Source organism: Meles meles, chromosome 14, assembly GCF_922984935.1.
Source record: "Meles meles chromosome 14, mMelMel3.1 paternal haplotype, whole genome shotgun sequence".
Lineage (NCBI taxonomy): Eukaryota > Metazoa > Chordata > Mammalia > Carnivora > Mustelidae > Meles > Meles meles.
Window position 1 is genome coordinate 13,146,200 of NC_060079.1, and position 15,894 is coordinate 13,162,093.

Here is a 15,894-nt window from a genome sequence, read left to right on the forward strand (position 1 = left end):
TGCTGAATGCTGGGATGGCTGTGACAATTTCTTAAAATAAGACAATAATAAAGTTTGCCCCATTGATTGACTCTTCCTTTCATGAATGATTTCTCTGTAGTGGCTGATGCTGTTTGATAGCATGTTACCCGGAGTAGAACTTCTTTCAAAATTGGAGTCAGTCCTCTCAAACCCTGCTTTTCCTTTATCTACTAAGTTGATGTAATATTCTAAGCCCATTGTTGTCATTTCAACAATCTTCACAGTATCTCCACCAGGAATAGTTTCCATCTCAAGAAACTACTTTCCTTACTCATCTATGAGGAGCAGCTCCTTATCTGTTCAAGTTTGATCATGAGGTGGACCCATCTTCAGGCTCCATTTCTTTTTTTTTTTTTTTTAATTTAAGTAGAGTTGACATACAATGATACGTTAGTTTTAAGCGTACAACGTTGTGATTAGGCAAGTCTATAATTCTGCTATGCTCCCCACAAATGTAGCTCCCATCTGTCACCATACAGCACTGTTACACCACCATTGAGTGTACTCCCTGTGTGGGACCTTTCATCCCCATGACTTATTCATTCCACAGCTGGAATCCTATACTTCTCTCCCCGCTTCATCTGCTTTGCCCGTACCACCATCCCCCTACCCCAGTTCTATTTCTAGTTCTAGTCCTCTTGCTGTTTCCACCACAAATGCAGTTAGTCACTGCCAGTGCTGAAGTCTTAAATCTCTCAAAGTCATCCATGAGGGTTGGAATCAACTTCTTTCAAACTCCTGTGAATGTGGATATTTTGACCTCTTCCCATGAGACATGAGTGTTCTTAATGGCATGTAGAATAGTGAATCCTTTCCAGAAGGTTTTCCACTTTCTTTGCCTGGATCTATCAGAGAATCACCATGAGATCATTTGTCTCATGAAACATGTTTCTTTTTCTTTATTTATCTTGAGTTTTCAAGAATTTTAATTCCAGTATAGTTAATATACAGTCTTACATTGTTTCAGGTGTACAATGTAGCAATTCAACAATTCCATATATTACTCAGTGCTCAGTGTACCTTTTTCTTTCTTTCTTTTTTTTTTTTTTAATATTTTATTTGAGAGGGAGAGAGAGCATGAGCCGAGGAGGAGCAGAGGGAGAAGCAGACTCCCTACTGAGCAGGGAGCCTCATGCAGGACTTGATCCCAGGATCTCAGGGTTATGACCTGAGCTGAAGGCTGACTCTTAATTGACTGAGCCACCCAAGCACTCAGTTTAGCATAATTCTTAAGGGCCCTAGGATTTTTGGAAAGGTCAGTAAGCATTGGTATCAGCTTCAAGTCACCAGCTGTGTTATCCCTCTAACGTGAGAGTCAGCCTGTCCTTTGGAGCTGTGGAGCCAGCATTGACTTCTCCTCTCTAGCTCTGAAAGTGCTCAACAGCATCTTCTTCCAGTAGAAGGCTGTCTTGTCTACACTGGAAACCTGCTGTGGTGAGTAGCTGCTTTCATCGCTGTGGTAGCTGGACCTTCTGGAGAACTCGCTGCAGCTTCTCCCCCAGCCCTCGCTGCTTCCCTTCGTACTTTCTGTTACGGAGCTGGTTCTTTCCTTCAACCTCATGGACCAGGCTCTGCAGCTTCAGATTTTCCTCTGCAGCTTCCTCACCTCTCTTAGCTCTCCCAGAATCGCAGAGACCTAGGGCCTTGCTCTGGATCAGGCTTTGGCTTAAGGGAATACTGGGGCTGGTTTGATCTCCCCAGACCACTCGAATTTTCTCCATATCAGCAGAAAGGCTGTTTCGCTTTCTTATTTGTGTGTTCACTGAAGCAGCACTTTTAATTTCTTCTAAAAACTTTTTCTTCACATTCACAACTTGGCTAATGTTTGGTGCAAGAGGCCTAACTTTCAGCCTATCCAGGCTTTCAACATGCCTTCCTCACTAAGCTTAACCGTTTTTAGTTTTTGCTTTAAAGTGAGAGATGTGCAACTCTTCCTTTTACTTGAACACTTAGAGGCCACTGTAGGGTCACTAACTGGCCTAATTTCAGTATTGTTGTGTCTTGGAATAGGGAGCCCAGAGAAGAGGGAGAGAGACGGGGGCACAGCCAGTTAGTGGGACAGTCAGAACACAGACACCTTTGTCATTGACGTTTACCATCTTTTATGGGTGCAGCTCGTGGCACCCCAGAGCAATTACAATAGTGACTTCAAAGATCGTTGATCACAGATCATCATAACAAATGTAATCATAGTGAAAAAATTTGAAATATTGTGAGAATCACCAAAATGTGACATAGAGACACAAAGGGAGCAAATGCTGTTGGAGAAAAAGGCACTGATAGACTTGCTGAACACAGGGTTGTCATAGACCTTCGATTAGTAAAAACCACGGTATCTGCAAAGCATGATAAAGCAAAGCACAATAAAACGAGGCATGCCTGTATAGCAGAGAATACTTAGCCTCTAAGAAGTTACGTGATTTGACTGAGGTTACTGGCAATTAAAAGGCACCTGGGTGGCTCAGTTGGTTAAGCAACTGCCTTTGGCTCGGGTCATGATCTGGGAGTCCTGGAATGGAGCTAGGTATGGGGTTGGGGACCTCCCTGCTCGGCAGGGAATCTGCTTCTCCCTCTCCCTCTGCCCATTCCCCCTGCTCCTGTGCTCTCTCTCATTCTGTGCTCTCTCTCTCTCTCAAATAAATAAATAAAATCTTAAAAAAAAAAGGTGAAGTCAGAATCTCAATTTCCTGAATCCTTGAATTTTTCATACTGTAATTTTAAATAGCTGTGTGCATTGTAATGTGTACGTGTGTTTGGCAATAATAAAGCTCATTTGTAATGAATTTGAAGTGCTACCTAAGGGATAGTAATAGGGAATTAAAATTTTGTATAATGAATTGAGAATTACAGCCTATAGTTTCAAGCATAGGTTCTAACTCACATTCTCGAATAGGGTAATATATATGTATCTGTCTTCTGAAATATATATATATATAAATATAAATAGAAACAAGGTGAGTCTTACGTCTTCATGTCATTTTTCACGCAAAGGTATTAAAGTCCTTGAAAAATGTCATTAACCCCATCTGTGCTTAGGCCACAGAGCCAAAAAAGCCGTTAATCCCTTGAGGAGAGGCAGTAATAAAATGTCTACTGTGGACCATACCCGAGACTGAGAGCTGGAGAAGAATTCATTTGCAAGGTCACCCAAAGTCTGTAGATGAACATGGACATGGGAGTTAGGGCTCGTACCAACAACCATGTTAATTTGGGATTATCATTAGTTGATCACCCTCGGCAGAACTGATCAGGACCTGCCTCACCAGCTTGCTCAGAAGCAGCTGCCTTCCCTCCCCCTCAGCTCACTGCTTGCTTTATTCAGGGGTGGGGTGTCCATGCAGCACGCTTTCTGGAATGCAGGCAGCCTTGCTTATGGCTGGGGTCCCACCCCACACATCAGGGCATCTGGTGGCTTCACGTCTGAATTCTAGGTGCTGCCTGGGCCCTATTGTACCTCCTGGGGCCTGACCTCTGGGCCCAGGCTCCTCTTCTAGGTTCCTGGACTAGAACCAGGTTTCTGACCTAGCACAGCTTTCAGGGGAGCCTGCCCACCCAGCCTCATGCTCCAGGCCACAGCACCCCCTCAGCCCTGGTGCCCCCTCAGCCGTGGCCACATCCCTGCCTCAACCTGTAGTCTTGCCCAGATTTACACCCTGTGGTGACTTATGATATTGTATCCTGTGTGATGTAGGGGTGGAGTTGGACACTGTGGTTCATGTCCCTCCTCCAACACTGATAGGCTGTGGGACTTACTGACCCTTTCTGCTTCAGCCTCCTCATGTAGGAGATGGGATAATAGGACCTATATCAAAAAGCTGTTTTGAAGATTATGTGTGTGTGTCCACCACTTAAAAGAGTGCCGGACCCTATTTATTTATTTATTATATTATGTTAGTCACCATACAGTACATCATTAGTTTTTGGTATAGTGTTCCATGATTCATTGTTTGCATTTAACACCCAGTATTCTTGTAATATGTGCCCTCCTTAATACCCGTCATTGGGCTCAAACATTGCCCCCAACCCCCTCCCCTCTAAAACCATGTTTCTCAGGGTCCATTGTCTCTTACAAATATTCTCCCCCTCTGGTTTCCCCCCTTCATTTTTCCTTTCCTTCTTATGTCTTCCATGCTATTCCTTATGTTCCCCAAATAAGTGAAACCATGTGATAATTAACTTTATCTGCTTGACTTATTTCAGTCAGCATAATCTCCTTCAGTCCCATCGATGTTGATGCCAAAGCTGGGTGTTTATCTTTTCCCTGGCTCAGTAATATTCCATTGTATATACGGACCACATCTTTTTTTTTTTTTTAAATAAGATTTTATTTGTCAGAAATCACAAGTAGGCAGAGAGTCAGGCAGAGAGAGAGGAAGGGAAACAGGCTCCCCACTAAGCAGAGAGCCCGACTCTGGGCTTGATCCCAGGACCCTGGGATCATGACCTGAGCTGAAGGCAGAGGCTTTAACCCACTGAGCCACCCAGGCGCCCTGGACCACATCTTCTTTATCCATTCATCTGTTGAAGGGCATCTCGGCTCTTTCCACAGTTTGGCTATTGTGGACATTACTGCTATGAACATTGGGGTGCCTATGGCCTCCTTTTCTCTACATCTGTATCTTTGGGGTAAGTACCCCATAGTGCAATTGCAGGGTCATAGGGAAGCTCTATTTTTAATTTTTTGAGGAACCTCCATGCTGTTTTCCAAAGTAGCTGCACCAACTTGCATTTCCACCAAGAGTGTAAGAGTGTTCCCCTTTCTCCACATCCTCTCCAAAACATGTTGTCTCTCGTATTGTTAATTTTGGCCATTCTAACTGGTGTAAGGTGGTATCTCAATGTGGTTTTGATTTGAATTTCCCTGATGGCTAATGATGATGAACATTTTTTTCATGTGTCTGTTAGCCATTTGTATGTCTTCTTTGGGGAAGTGTCTGTTCATGTCTTCTGCCCATTTTTTGACTTGATTCTTTGTTTTTTGGATGTTGAGTTTGAGAAGTTCTTTATAGATCTTGAGCATCAGCCCTTTTTCTGTAGTGTCATTTGCAAGTATCTTCTCCCATTCCATGGGTTGCCTCTCTGTTTTGTTGACTGTCTCCTTTGCTGTCCAGACCCTATTTAAATGTGTACCTGATATGACAGCAAGAAATACCTTATACAGCCTTTCAAATTGAATCTTAAATAAAATAAAAACAGGAACCATCGACCTTACCATTTTTGTCAGTTAAATTTCTTTTATGGTGTTAGTTGACTTCATATGAAGTAGATGTTCATGATGATAAAGACTAGTAGTTAATGATTATTGAACATTTTCTTTGGGCAGATGATATGCTCAATGTTGTATTACCTAATGAAGTTCCCACAATAGGCCCTGTAATGTAGGTCTTGTAAGTATTCTTCCTATTTACAGATGAGAAACTGAGGCCTGAACTAGTAAGTGGTAGGGGCAAAATTAAAACACAGGACCAGCTTTTAGCTGAGTCCACTGATGAACACATTCTGACCAATTCACTTCATTCAACATCTAGGAGATGGCAGTTGTTTGCAGCTGGGTACAAGATGCCTTTTTACTGCTCTTCTTAAAAGATTTCCTATCAGATTCTTTGGAGGATGTTTTAATCTTTTCATGAAGGCTTTGTAAATGAGGCAGTACACATGTGGATTGCAAATGTTCACAAATAAAACCTACACCAAAGGGTGACTTGGATTTGTCTCTTCCCAGCCAGGGTAGGAGCTGCCTGTGGGGTAGATACATTAGTAAGAAACTGCTTTCCTATCTGAATAGCAACTCAGTTGACTTACAAAACTTTAACAGTGAGCACATTTTGACTGATACTGATAGTGTAAGAAACATGTGGCAGCAGAGATAATAAAACAAACCACGTGTTTCTTCTTAGGAAGAGCTAAGCCTTTTCACGAGGAAAGCTGGAGACAGAATTTTAAATGTCCTGACAATTCCTTCATTTAGTATAATTTTCTTTCTCAAAGGGGAAATTGCTCAAGACCGTTTTGGTTCCATTCAGTTCACTTAATGCGGTCGCTCTTGGATGTTTTATTTTTACAGTTTACAAATCGAGCCATTTGAAATGGTTAATCATTTCCGAGCTATTGTTTTCAGCCAGTTGAAGCCGCAAAGCTTAATAACAAATGGAAAGATGTGTAATTATGGTTGATTTTCTTTGGTTTCACAAAGAGATGTGGTAGGACGTCCAGCTGGTTTCCAGCTTAAGTTAGTCAGGAAACACTGAGTTCAGGTTTTTTTTTTTGTTGTTGTTGTTTGTTTGTTTTTTTTGTTTTTGTTTTGTTTTAAATCTTTCAGCTTATGGCTAAAGGTGATTTTTGTTGTGGGTGTCACTTGGATCTCACTCTCAAGTGTGCTTTCTTCTGGTACATGTTTTCCAAAGAATATGCCTTTGGAGACAGGGCATGCATTATATTATCCCACGGGTAGAAAAAAGGAACATGGGAAGAACTCACAAGACCTGGATTTTCATCCTGGTTCTGTGGCTAGAATGACTGTTGGACTTCCGGCAAATCCTTTACCTGTTCTGAGCCTCCATTTTCTCATTTGTAAAGTGGAGTGTTGGGTTGGATCATCTCTTTCTCTTTTTTAAGATTATGATAAAATACACATAACATAAAATTTCCCATCGTAACCATTTCTAAGTGTACAGATCAGCAGTAGTAAGGATATTCCTACTCTCATGCAATCTCCAGGACTCTTTCCATCTCACAAAACTAAAAATGTCCCCGTTAAACAGCTCTCTCTTCCCTCCCTGGCCCCTGGCAACCACCCTTCTACTTTCCATTTCTATGAATCAGACAACACTGTCAGTGGAATTGTACAGTATTTGTCTTTTTGTGTCTGGCTGATTTCACTTAGCATCATGTTCTCAAGGTACCTTGGCGTAGCATGCGCCAGAATGTCCTTCCTTTTTAAAGCTGAATCGTATTCCACTGTGTGTATACACAGCGTTTTCTTTACCCACGCCAATGCTATTTGTAAATCTAAACCGGCAAATTTTCCACCATCCTCATCTACCGGCCAAAGCTGTGGCCTTGAAAGGAGCAGGCAGCTTGGTCAAGGATGGGCAGCAGACTAGGGGTGAACGCTGATCGACATTTCTGGTTCTGAGGCCAGCGCTGCTTCCCCAAGGGCAGCCTGTGCTCCTGACCGGCGGTGGCGTTTAGAGCATGGGAGATGCGGTGAGTCCGTATGCACTAACTTACTATGATGACCCGGCTTTGGTTCAGCACAGTTAGAGAAGCAGCTCAGGCGTTCAGTATTTTTTAGTGGGCTTTTCCAAAAAGTCCGTGTTTTATCAGGACCAAGTCAAGTGTCACTTGGTCCCAAGGCTTAACAAATTGGTACCCAACCATGGGGTTCTCCACTCAATGGTATTTCTATTCTTGAGACAAAGATAATTGCAGGAAATGCTGCCGAAGGTAGACACTGTTCTGTGTTTCCCTCTCCGCCCTCCCTCTCTTTTGTCACGGTCCCTTTGGCATTCCGAGGCTATGTCTCTTTGTGGCTGTATCTTGGCTTTTAAGCTGTTCCCAGTTTTGTTGGTAAAGCCTCACAAGTGCATTTCTCCTTGTAGTCTGTGAAGAAAATTGAAGGATATTTGCCACTATCCGATTGTTATAATTATAGTGAATGGCAGTTGAAAGCAGAAAAGGGCAATTAGAGAAAAAATTCCTTCCTTGTCTGCCGGAGAAGACTGTGAACACGGCAGAGGTAGCTGCTGACACTTTGCACTTTGTCAGAGAAATTGTTTACGAGCCCCTCCCCCGATCCACCCAGGATCAGGATCAGGATCAGGACCAGGTGTTTCTGCGCGCACGGCCGGATTTCTGTGTCCAGAGCTCTAAAGCTCTGAAAGGCCCCGTCCGTGCTCACGAACTGCAGGCTGATTGCCTCCTCGGGACCCGCTGAGAGCCCCAGTGCTGCTCCGCGGGTAGAAGAGAACGTGGTGGTGGTGTTCTAGGTGCCGGCATGTCCGAGCCCACAAAGTGCTGAATCCCGTAATTAGTGGAGCTCATCGTCAGCAGCCACGCGCTGGCAGCATGGAGACTCTCTGTTTTGTGGGCTGTGCTGTGGGATTCATGGGGTTTTTAAATGAACTCTCCCAAGAACATTAGGAACCAGTTAAGCCTTAGTTCTCCTCTTCACCGTCTTCCCCCACATGTTACTGTGTACCGTGCTGATTTTTTTGGTGTTTTACTAGCCTTGTGATGTGGGGAGATTTATCTTTTTCTCTTTTATCCAAAATACAGAATTTGGAGAAAAGTGGTGTCTCAAGGAAAAGTGACATAGGTAAGTAAGGATTTTTTTTTTTAACTTATGAGCATGTACCCACGTATATTTCTGTAAATCATATTTCAGTGAAATGAATTCTCTTCCTGATTTTCTTTATAAGGTCAGTACTGCTGTGCAAATGTTTTGTCTTGGGCCTGGGCCCACATCTGCCCTCATGTGGACCTGAAGAGAACACTTTTCACATCAACAGCGTGACATGTGATTTGTGTTGGGAACAACAGCCATTATGTTAGATTGAATTCCCTTGACCCTTGTTTACTGAGTTTCCAATAAGGCTGGAGGACTGGGCCAGGTGAACACTGAGAGGGAGATGGGGACAGTAAGACACAGTCTCTGTCATCAGAGGCCCACACTTAGTGGAAGAAAAGAACTAACCTCTGCCTGGGGCCAGATTTCCCACTTTCTGACTTGCAGACACTGCTTTCCCCACGGGTCAGCTTACCCACCACACCTGCCAAACCTGTCCCGAGAATGCTGGTGCAGAAGCAGCTCCTCGCATCGTTGTAGACACCCCCTACCTCCGTCACGGCCCCTGTGTACCCTTACTTGTCCTCCCCTTCAGTGTACTGTGAGCATCTTCAAAAATGTGACCATGATGTCACAGTAGTCGTTGCTGCTTTCTGGTATTGTGAGAAACAGTTCCCAGTATGGTGACAAGAGGACAGATAAGACTGACATCTATGTGAACTTTGTCAATGTTGTTGGTCCCAGGGTAGGCCGTGGGGACCGAGGTAGGCCCTGGACAGGAGAGAAAGGGCACACTTTCCTTTCTAGACCTTCCTTTCACAGGCCTGGGTTCTGTAGAGTCTGGAAGGCAGGAGAGGACCCCTGGGTGGCCTGTGCTGGGGACCCGGGCATGCATGCCTTCAGCTCTGAGACTGGCATATTGAAGGAGCCTCGTTAGTTCAGTGCTTTCTCTTCTTTGTGTTATGACACCCTAGATGACTAGCCACATCTCCCTTTGTGGAGATGATCTCCCTGCTGCCAACACTTGTGAGTTTGGGCATTTGTTTTTCTGTTTATGAGATTTGATGAGGCTCCTGGGGCTCCTTATAGAAAGGGATTATTTTTTATTTTGGGGGGCTAGGGGGGAAGGGAGAGAGAGAATCTTAAGCAGGCTTCATGTGGTGTGGGGCTTAATCTCATGACCCTGAGAGAGCATGACCTGAGTGAAAATCAAGAGTGGGACGCTTAACCAACTGAGCCACCCAGGTGCCCTGAAAATCTGAAGATGGTTGTTAAATGAACTAATGTCACTAGTCTAGGACACGGGCTTGAAAGTACCAAGGGGAAGTTACCTGGATAAGTAAATCAGCACTCCTGCGATTACCAATGGCGAATCTCGTGATACGTGCTTTGCTATAGGCATATCCAAAAAGACCTCGGGGCCTCGTTTGCCACAGTGTCAACCTGGGTCTGCAGGCTTGTGGGGGTTGGGAGGTGGATGGCAAAAGCAGCCTCCCAGGAGAATCAGAGTCTCTCCACACTCAGGGCGAGGTGGCCTTTTTCCTGTTTCGGCTCACCGTCTGGTCAGGAGATGCATGGGTGACAGTTACTCTCACCAAGTAGCATACAGCTGGAGTGGCTCTTCATGCATGTGCGCCTGTGTTTATCCCTCAGCCTAAACTCCTGAGTCCTCTTGCTGTTCGGCTTTTATCAGAAGAGCCGCACGCTGATCACTCATCAGAGGGACAGCAGCAGGATGGAGTCTGTGCTTCTACATTACCTCTGTCCCTGAGGGATTAGTGCTTGGTAGACCAATTTCTTATCAGAGAAATTAGTCTATTTCTCTGAGAAATAGAGAAGCTTTGATTTCTTTTTCCTTCAAAGAATTACTATTTCTCCTTCAGGGATCTTTTCTAAGGACCTCCTTGGTTCCATCACCTTTCCTTAATGCTCTGCAGCTTACCATTGGCCTCACACCCACACGAGTTCTTTCCCGGTCTTGACTGATTTCTTTATCTTCCTCTTTTTGCCCATCACGCCCTTCATTGTCGTCAGGCACCCAGTGTACGACCCTTTACTCCTCTTTCGCCTCATCACCAGTAACTGCCCGATTTCTCAGCCATTCCCAGCTGTTACTGTTTTCAGGGCCCTAATTCCACATGCTCTCCCAGACCTTCACTATCCCCTCTGTTGAGAAGCTCCTCCCACCTCTTCTGTGGGCATCCCCAGGACACAGGGTCCTCATTGCTTTCTGGGAAGGCCCCACTCTGTGGGGTCCTGGATGGTTCCATGGCCCTTCCCCTGTTTGAAAGCTATTAATCTAAAGATGCACTCTTAGTGTGCACGTAAATCCTTCATGGTCTGATCTGGCTGAGCCAGCCTCCCCCTCTAACTTTATCGCTGACCCTTCCCTTCATCTTTTTCTCTCAAGTACCTGACAGACTCCCCAGTCACTAACTCCTGACGCTGCAGAGAGAAGGCAGGCTGTGGGCTCTGTGATAACCCTGCTTCCTTCTCCGCCTCTGCTGCCACCCTCTCTGCCTGGGCCTGCAGAAAATTGCTGCATTTAAAGGAAAGGCAGGAAATGCCCCTTTCCAGAAGGTCTGCTTGCACTTGCTCCCCCCCACCACCTGCCCCGTGCTCCCGTAGTTCCTCACTTGGCTCTGTACTGTAATGGCTGCCTTCTAACCTTGGCTCAGGCTCGCTATTGCTGGGACTGTGCTTCCCCTCTCAGCACACCAGAACCTTGCCCTCAGTACAGACTTAGGCACATTTGCTGGATGAGTGCCCAGAGCACGTGTGATCAAGGATGAGAAGGAAGGTGGTGGTTTCCTAGTAGCAGAAAAAACAAATACAACCCACAGCACATGACTCAGGTGCAAGCAAAGGAGAAGGATTCACTTTTTTCTTCTTGCAAACCCTCTTTCCCATGTGGAAGGACTGTTGTCTTTGTGGGAGCAGTGGGAATTTTGCTGATCTGGTAGAAGAAAAGGCAGGAGTTGGTTACTGCAGTATTAACCTTTTTCAGATGGATTTGCCCTTTTAAAAATCCTCTTATGAATTATTTTGAACATAGGGGAAGCCACAAAGAGTGATACAATGAACATCCATGTATCTACCAACTAGTTTAAGAAATAAAACATTCCTGATGAAGTGGGAGGCTTTTAACCGTGGTCTTGATTTGGTGTTCTCATGTAATCTTTTATATTTTCTGATCACATGTGATATATCCATCTTATATATATTTGTGCATATCTTTTCACAAACTTTTGATTTATGTGGTTATTCCTTTGTAGCTTGCTTTTGTTTTTCAGTCTGTAGGATTCATCTATAATGTCCATCTGGGATGATGCCTCAAGTGCGTGTTAATTTTCATTGCTGCATAGTATTCCAGTTGGTATATCTTATTAGTGGGTATTGGAGTTGCTTCGAATTTTTTCCTTTTACACAATCCTGCTGTGAGCACTCTTGTTATATATCCTTGTTTATACATATGCAAGTTTCTCAAGGATGATTAGTAGGAGTGGAGTTTCTGGGTCATTGGGAATGTGCATCTTCAGCTTTATTAAATTTTGCAAAAATTTTTCTCTGAAGTTTATTTCATTTTTAACAAAAGTAAGTCTTTATAACTCCTCTTTTGATATGTCACTTACATTAATGTTTCAGACACAGTAGAACAAGTACTACATTTCAGCTGAAACACAAGATACTTGTTTAAGTCTTGTCTGTATGTCCTATTTATAAAGCCAAGAAGCTGACTTGAAATAGAGGTAGGTATGTGGAATGTTCTTATTTATATAAACCCACAAAAGAAAAGAATTAGGTCATATTCAATAGCTTGTTGAACATTTCCGTTTAAGTTTTTTATTGAGTTTTAACCAAAGAACATTTTGGGTTATTTTTAGGATCTAGATGGCTCACTGTGGAGCTATTTGCTCTATGAATACTTGAGTGATTGAATGAATGAATGGAACTATAGAACTGAACATGAAAATAATAAAATATATGGGATAAAATTAAAACCAGATTATGTCTCTGAGTCAAGGTGTTAAAAGGAAACGCACATGGTGGGGGGGTTTGGTCCCCACATTTATTGCTATAAGGTGGACTGGAGGCTACAGTTTATGTCAGGTCTGCCTTTTGCCAACGCCCCTGTCTGGGGGCAGGGCGCTGACCCTAGAGCTGTTTCTGTCCGTTGCTTTATTGCAAACTCAGAACCTAAGGTGCTTCTCCATTATGGGGACTAAGCAACCATCTTTGCTGGCAAGACCTCCGATTGTCTTCCCCGGTCAGGTGGGCCTAACGTTCAAGGGTTTGCTCTGTGCTCGTCATTGCAAGAAAGCTGGCCACTCTGAAGCGAGAGTCCAGGGGGCTGGCAAACACTGCCAGTGTTGTAGATGGGCTTGTATGCCACACTTCTTGTGAAGCCCTGCTCCTGTGGAATCGTGGCTGTTTTCCTGGAGATAACACGTAATTCTGGCCAGGTGCCCTGTGAAGTAGAGTAGAGATTATGGAGTTATTTATTTGCAAGCTCTCGTGACCCGATGGGACAGAAGTCGTCACTGTTGAGTGTCACCTTAAAGAGCCATCCAGAATGTTCTTGAGGTGGTGTTATTAGTTTGCTAGGTCTGCTGAAACAAAGTGCCACAAATTGTGTGGCTTAAACAACGGAAATTCATCTCACAGTTCTGAAAGGTGGAAGTCTGAGCCCAAGGTGTGGGCAGGGTTGGTTCCTTCTGAGGCCTTTCTCCGTGACTTGTAGAAGGCTGTCTTCTCCCAGGGGCTTCACCTCATCTTCCCTCTTTGTATCTGCACCCAGATTTCCTCTTTGTTGTAAGGACACCAAATATACTGGCTTAGGTCCCCCACCAACAACCTCACTTTAACTTGAGTGCCTCTTTGTAAGACCCGGTTCCAAGTAAGGTCACGTTCGGAGGTCCTGGGGGGTTGGACTTGAACCTGTGGTGTTTGAGGGATGCCCTTCAACCCTTAACAAGCCACGGTGTAAGGTAGGGTTATGTGTGACTCATAGTAAGGCTAGTGGCAAACAAGATTTTCAGCTACGGGGAGGCTAGTGTTGTCGACGTTTTCCTACTTTCTCACATTTACAGTCGTGCTTTCGACAGACGCAGCAGCAGGTGCACATTTGTTACCGCAGATTTGATGAAGTACAGTGAGCTTATTTGCTAACTTCTAGGAAGGATGTTTCAGAGATCAGTTCAAAAAGAGATTTTGGTCGCGATGATTACATTTATTTATTTATTTTTAAAGATTTTATTTATTTGACAGAGATCACAAGTAGGCAGAGAAGCAGGCAGAGAGAGAGAGGAAGAAGCAGGCTCCCCGCCGAGCAGAGATCCCGATGTGGGGCTCGATCCCAGGACCCCGAGATCATGACCTGAGCCGAAGGCAGAGGCTTTAACCCACTGAGCCACCCAGGCGCCCCGCGATGATTACATTTAAATGGATTTTTTTTCCCTAAGAGTTTATGGCCTGAAGGCTTGCCTTGCAGCTTTTCTTTTTTAAACTTGCTTTTAAGTTTATTTCAGTTGTCGAAAAATAAATACTTGAAATCTTTTTTTTTTTTTGTTTCTAGATTTAAAAGGAATTGTATTTGTCATCCAGAGTCAAAGTAATTCTTTTCATGCAAAGAGAGCCGAACAGTTAAAAAAAAGCATCTTAAAGCAAGCGGCAAATCGTACACAGGTATGTGGTGGCGGCTGGGATGTCTGCTAGTTACTCGTTTGTCGTTGCTTTGATGTTTTCCAAAGTTTCCATCTGTAGAGAATCCATTTTATTTAGATAAGAGTGACTCTTCTGACTTGTTTTGCTAATTTAATATCGACTTGTTTAAAATGTTTTGAATTCTGGATGCTTTAAGCCTCATTTTCTAAATTCTTCTTATTTCTTTACATTTAAGAGACTTGCATAATTGTGTAGGACTATTGTGGTTTTGTCATAAAGCATGATGAAAAGAAGTGGAAGGAATAACATTATGAAAGCAGGGCTTAAAATAACAGGGATAATTAATATTCGAAATTTTAGTACCAGGTTCTTAGGCAATTTTCATGTTGAAATAACATCTTCATTAACCTTGGGGTTTCCTCCATGAGTCTCTTCATCTGTTTTTTTTTTTTTTTTTCCATTTTATTTATTTTTTCAGCGTAACAGTATTCATTCTTTTTGCACAACACCCAGTGCTCCATGCAAAATGTGCCCTCCCCATTACCCACCACCTGTTCCCCCAACCTCCCACCCCTGACCCTTCAAAACCCTCAGGTTGCCCCAACCTCCCACCCCTGACCCTTCAAAACCCTCAGGTTGTTTTTCAGAGTCCATAGTCTCTTATGGTTCGCCTCGCCTCCCCAATGTCCATAGCCCGCTCCCCCTCTCCCAATCCCACCTCCCCCCAGCAACCCCCAGTTTGTTTTGTGAGATTAAGAGTCATTTATGGTTTGTCTCCCTCCCAATCCCATCTTGTTTCATTTATTCTTCTATCCCCCTACCCCCCCATGTTGCTTCTTCATCTGTTTTTTAATTGGATATCATTAATTGAACTTTTGGGTTGATTTGTAATGCAATATCCAAGAAGGATTATGGAGGGAAAGATCGACACATGCAGGTACATATTTTAATAATGTTTACAATAGGCATGAACTGATTCTAAATCTGCTATGAATAACGCTGGGGGTTTGGGTCAAGGAAGATCTACCTTCTTGTCTCGCCGTAGAGATGCTTTCTTTAGCCGAGCAAAAAACATTCCGCCAACCCTGCTCACTACACTGCCTTGCTGCGGCCTTCAAGACACACATGCTTGTCTATAGATGAAGGCCATCCCTCAGCTCTTTTGGCAAGAACTCTTTGGCAGGAGATGTGTGTCTCTGATGGATTGCTTTCTTTCTGTTGGTGGGTGCTGGGAAATAAAGGATTGTAAATAGCCATGGACAAATTAGCCTTAATGGTATTCAAGGCTGAGATTGTGCTGAGCATAAGTTTTAGTTATGCTTAACCTTTATATGCTTTACCTATAAAATTCATCCGACCTCCCAGCATCCTTATAAGGACAGGTCCTTGCCTCCCCTCCTTGGAGTGTCACACCTTCTCAAGGGAAAGGAAAGACTAGCATGCTAGAGACAGATTGTTTTTTGGTAATTGGAGATAGATGCTGGTGATGAGTTTAAAATACTTCTTTGTTTGGAAACCCACCTTTGGAGATTTCCTTTACTAAACATTGTCTGATTTCATCAGAGAGACAGACATGCAGCAACCTTGATTGGATGGCTTTGTTCCATTTGCTCTGGTAAAGCCCTAGTGGAGTGGCCAAATGAAGGCCAAGGCAGAGAGGATGGGGAATCTGTAGCCTGAATAATCCCTCAGCTGGGTTCAGGCAGGCATTAATGGAATTTAATTCAATTAGGCCTTGACAGTTGCCTCGGATTGCATAATCTGTAATGACACCAGGACAGACTTACGTATCACTTACTCATGAGTTAAGAGCTTGTGTATCTTTATGTCACTGTGTGTCCTTGTTCTCAGAAATACCTTCCCTCTCACAGAGGGAATCATGTCTTTTAGATTACACATCTTCCCCATTTAATCCAGCTTGT

At 43.8% G+C, this 15,894-nt stretch overlaps 1 protein-coding gene across 2 annotated transcripts in view; it reads left to right on the forward strand.

Moving 5' to 3' along the window:
- B3GLCT (beta 3-glucosyltransferase) overlaps window positions 1-15,894 on the forward strand; it is a 125,769-nt gene that overhangs the window by 16,484 nt on the left and 93,391 nt on the right. For both annotated transcript variants that reach the window (XM_045978237.1, XM_045978236.1), the window contains exons 3-4: window positions 8,299-8,338; window positions 13,884-13,993. In XM_045978237.1, the coding sequence (XP_045834193.1) occupies window positions 8,299-8,338; window positions 13,884-13,993 (150 nt within the window). The remainder of the gene's footprint in view (window positions 1-8,298; window positions 8,339-13,883; window positions 13,994-15,894) is intronic.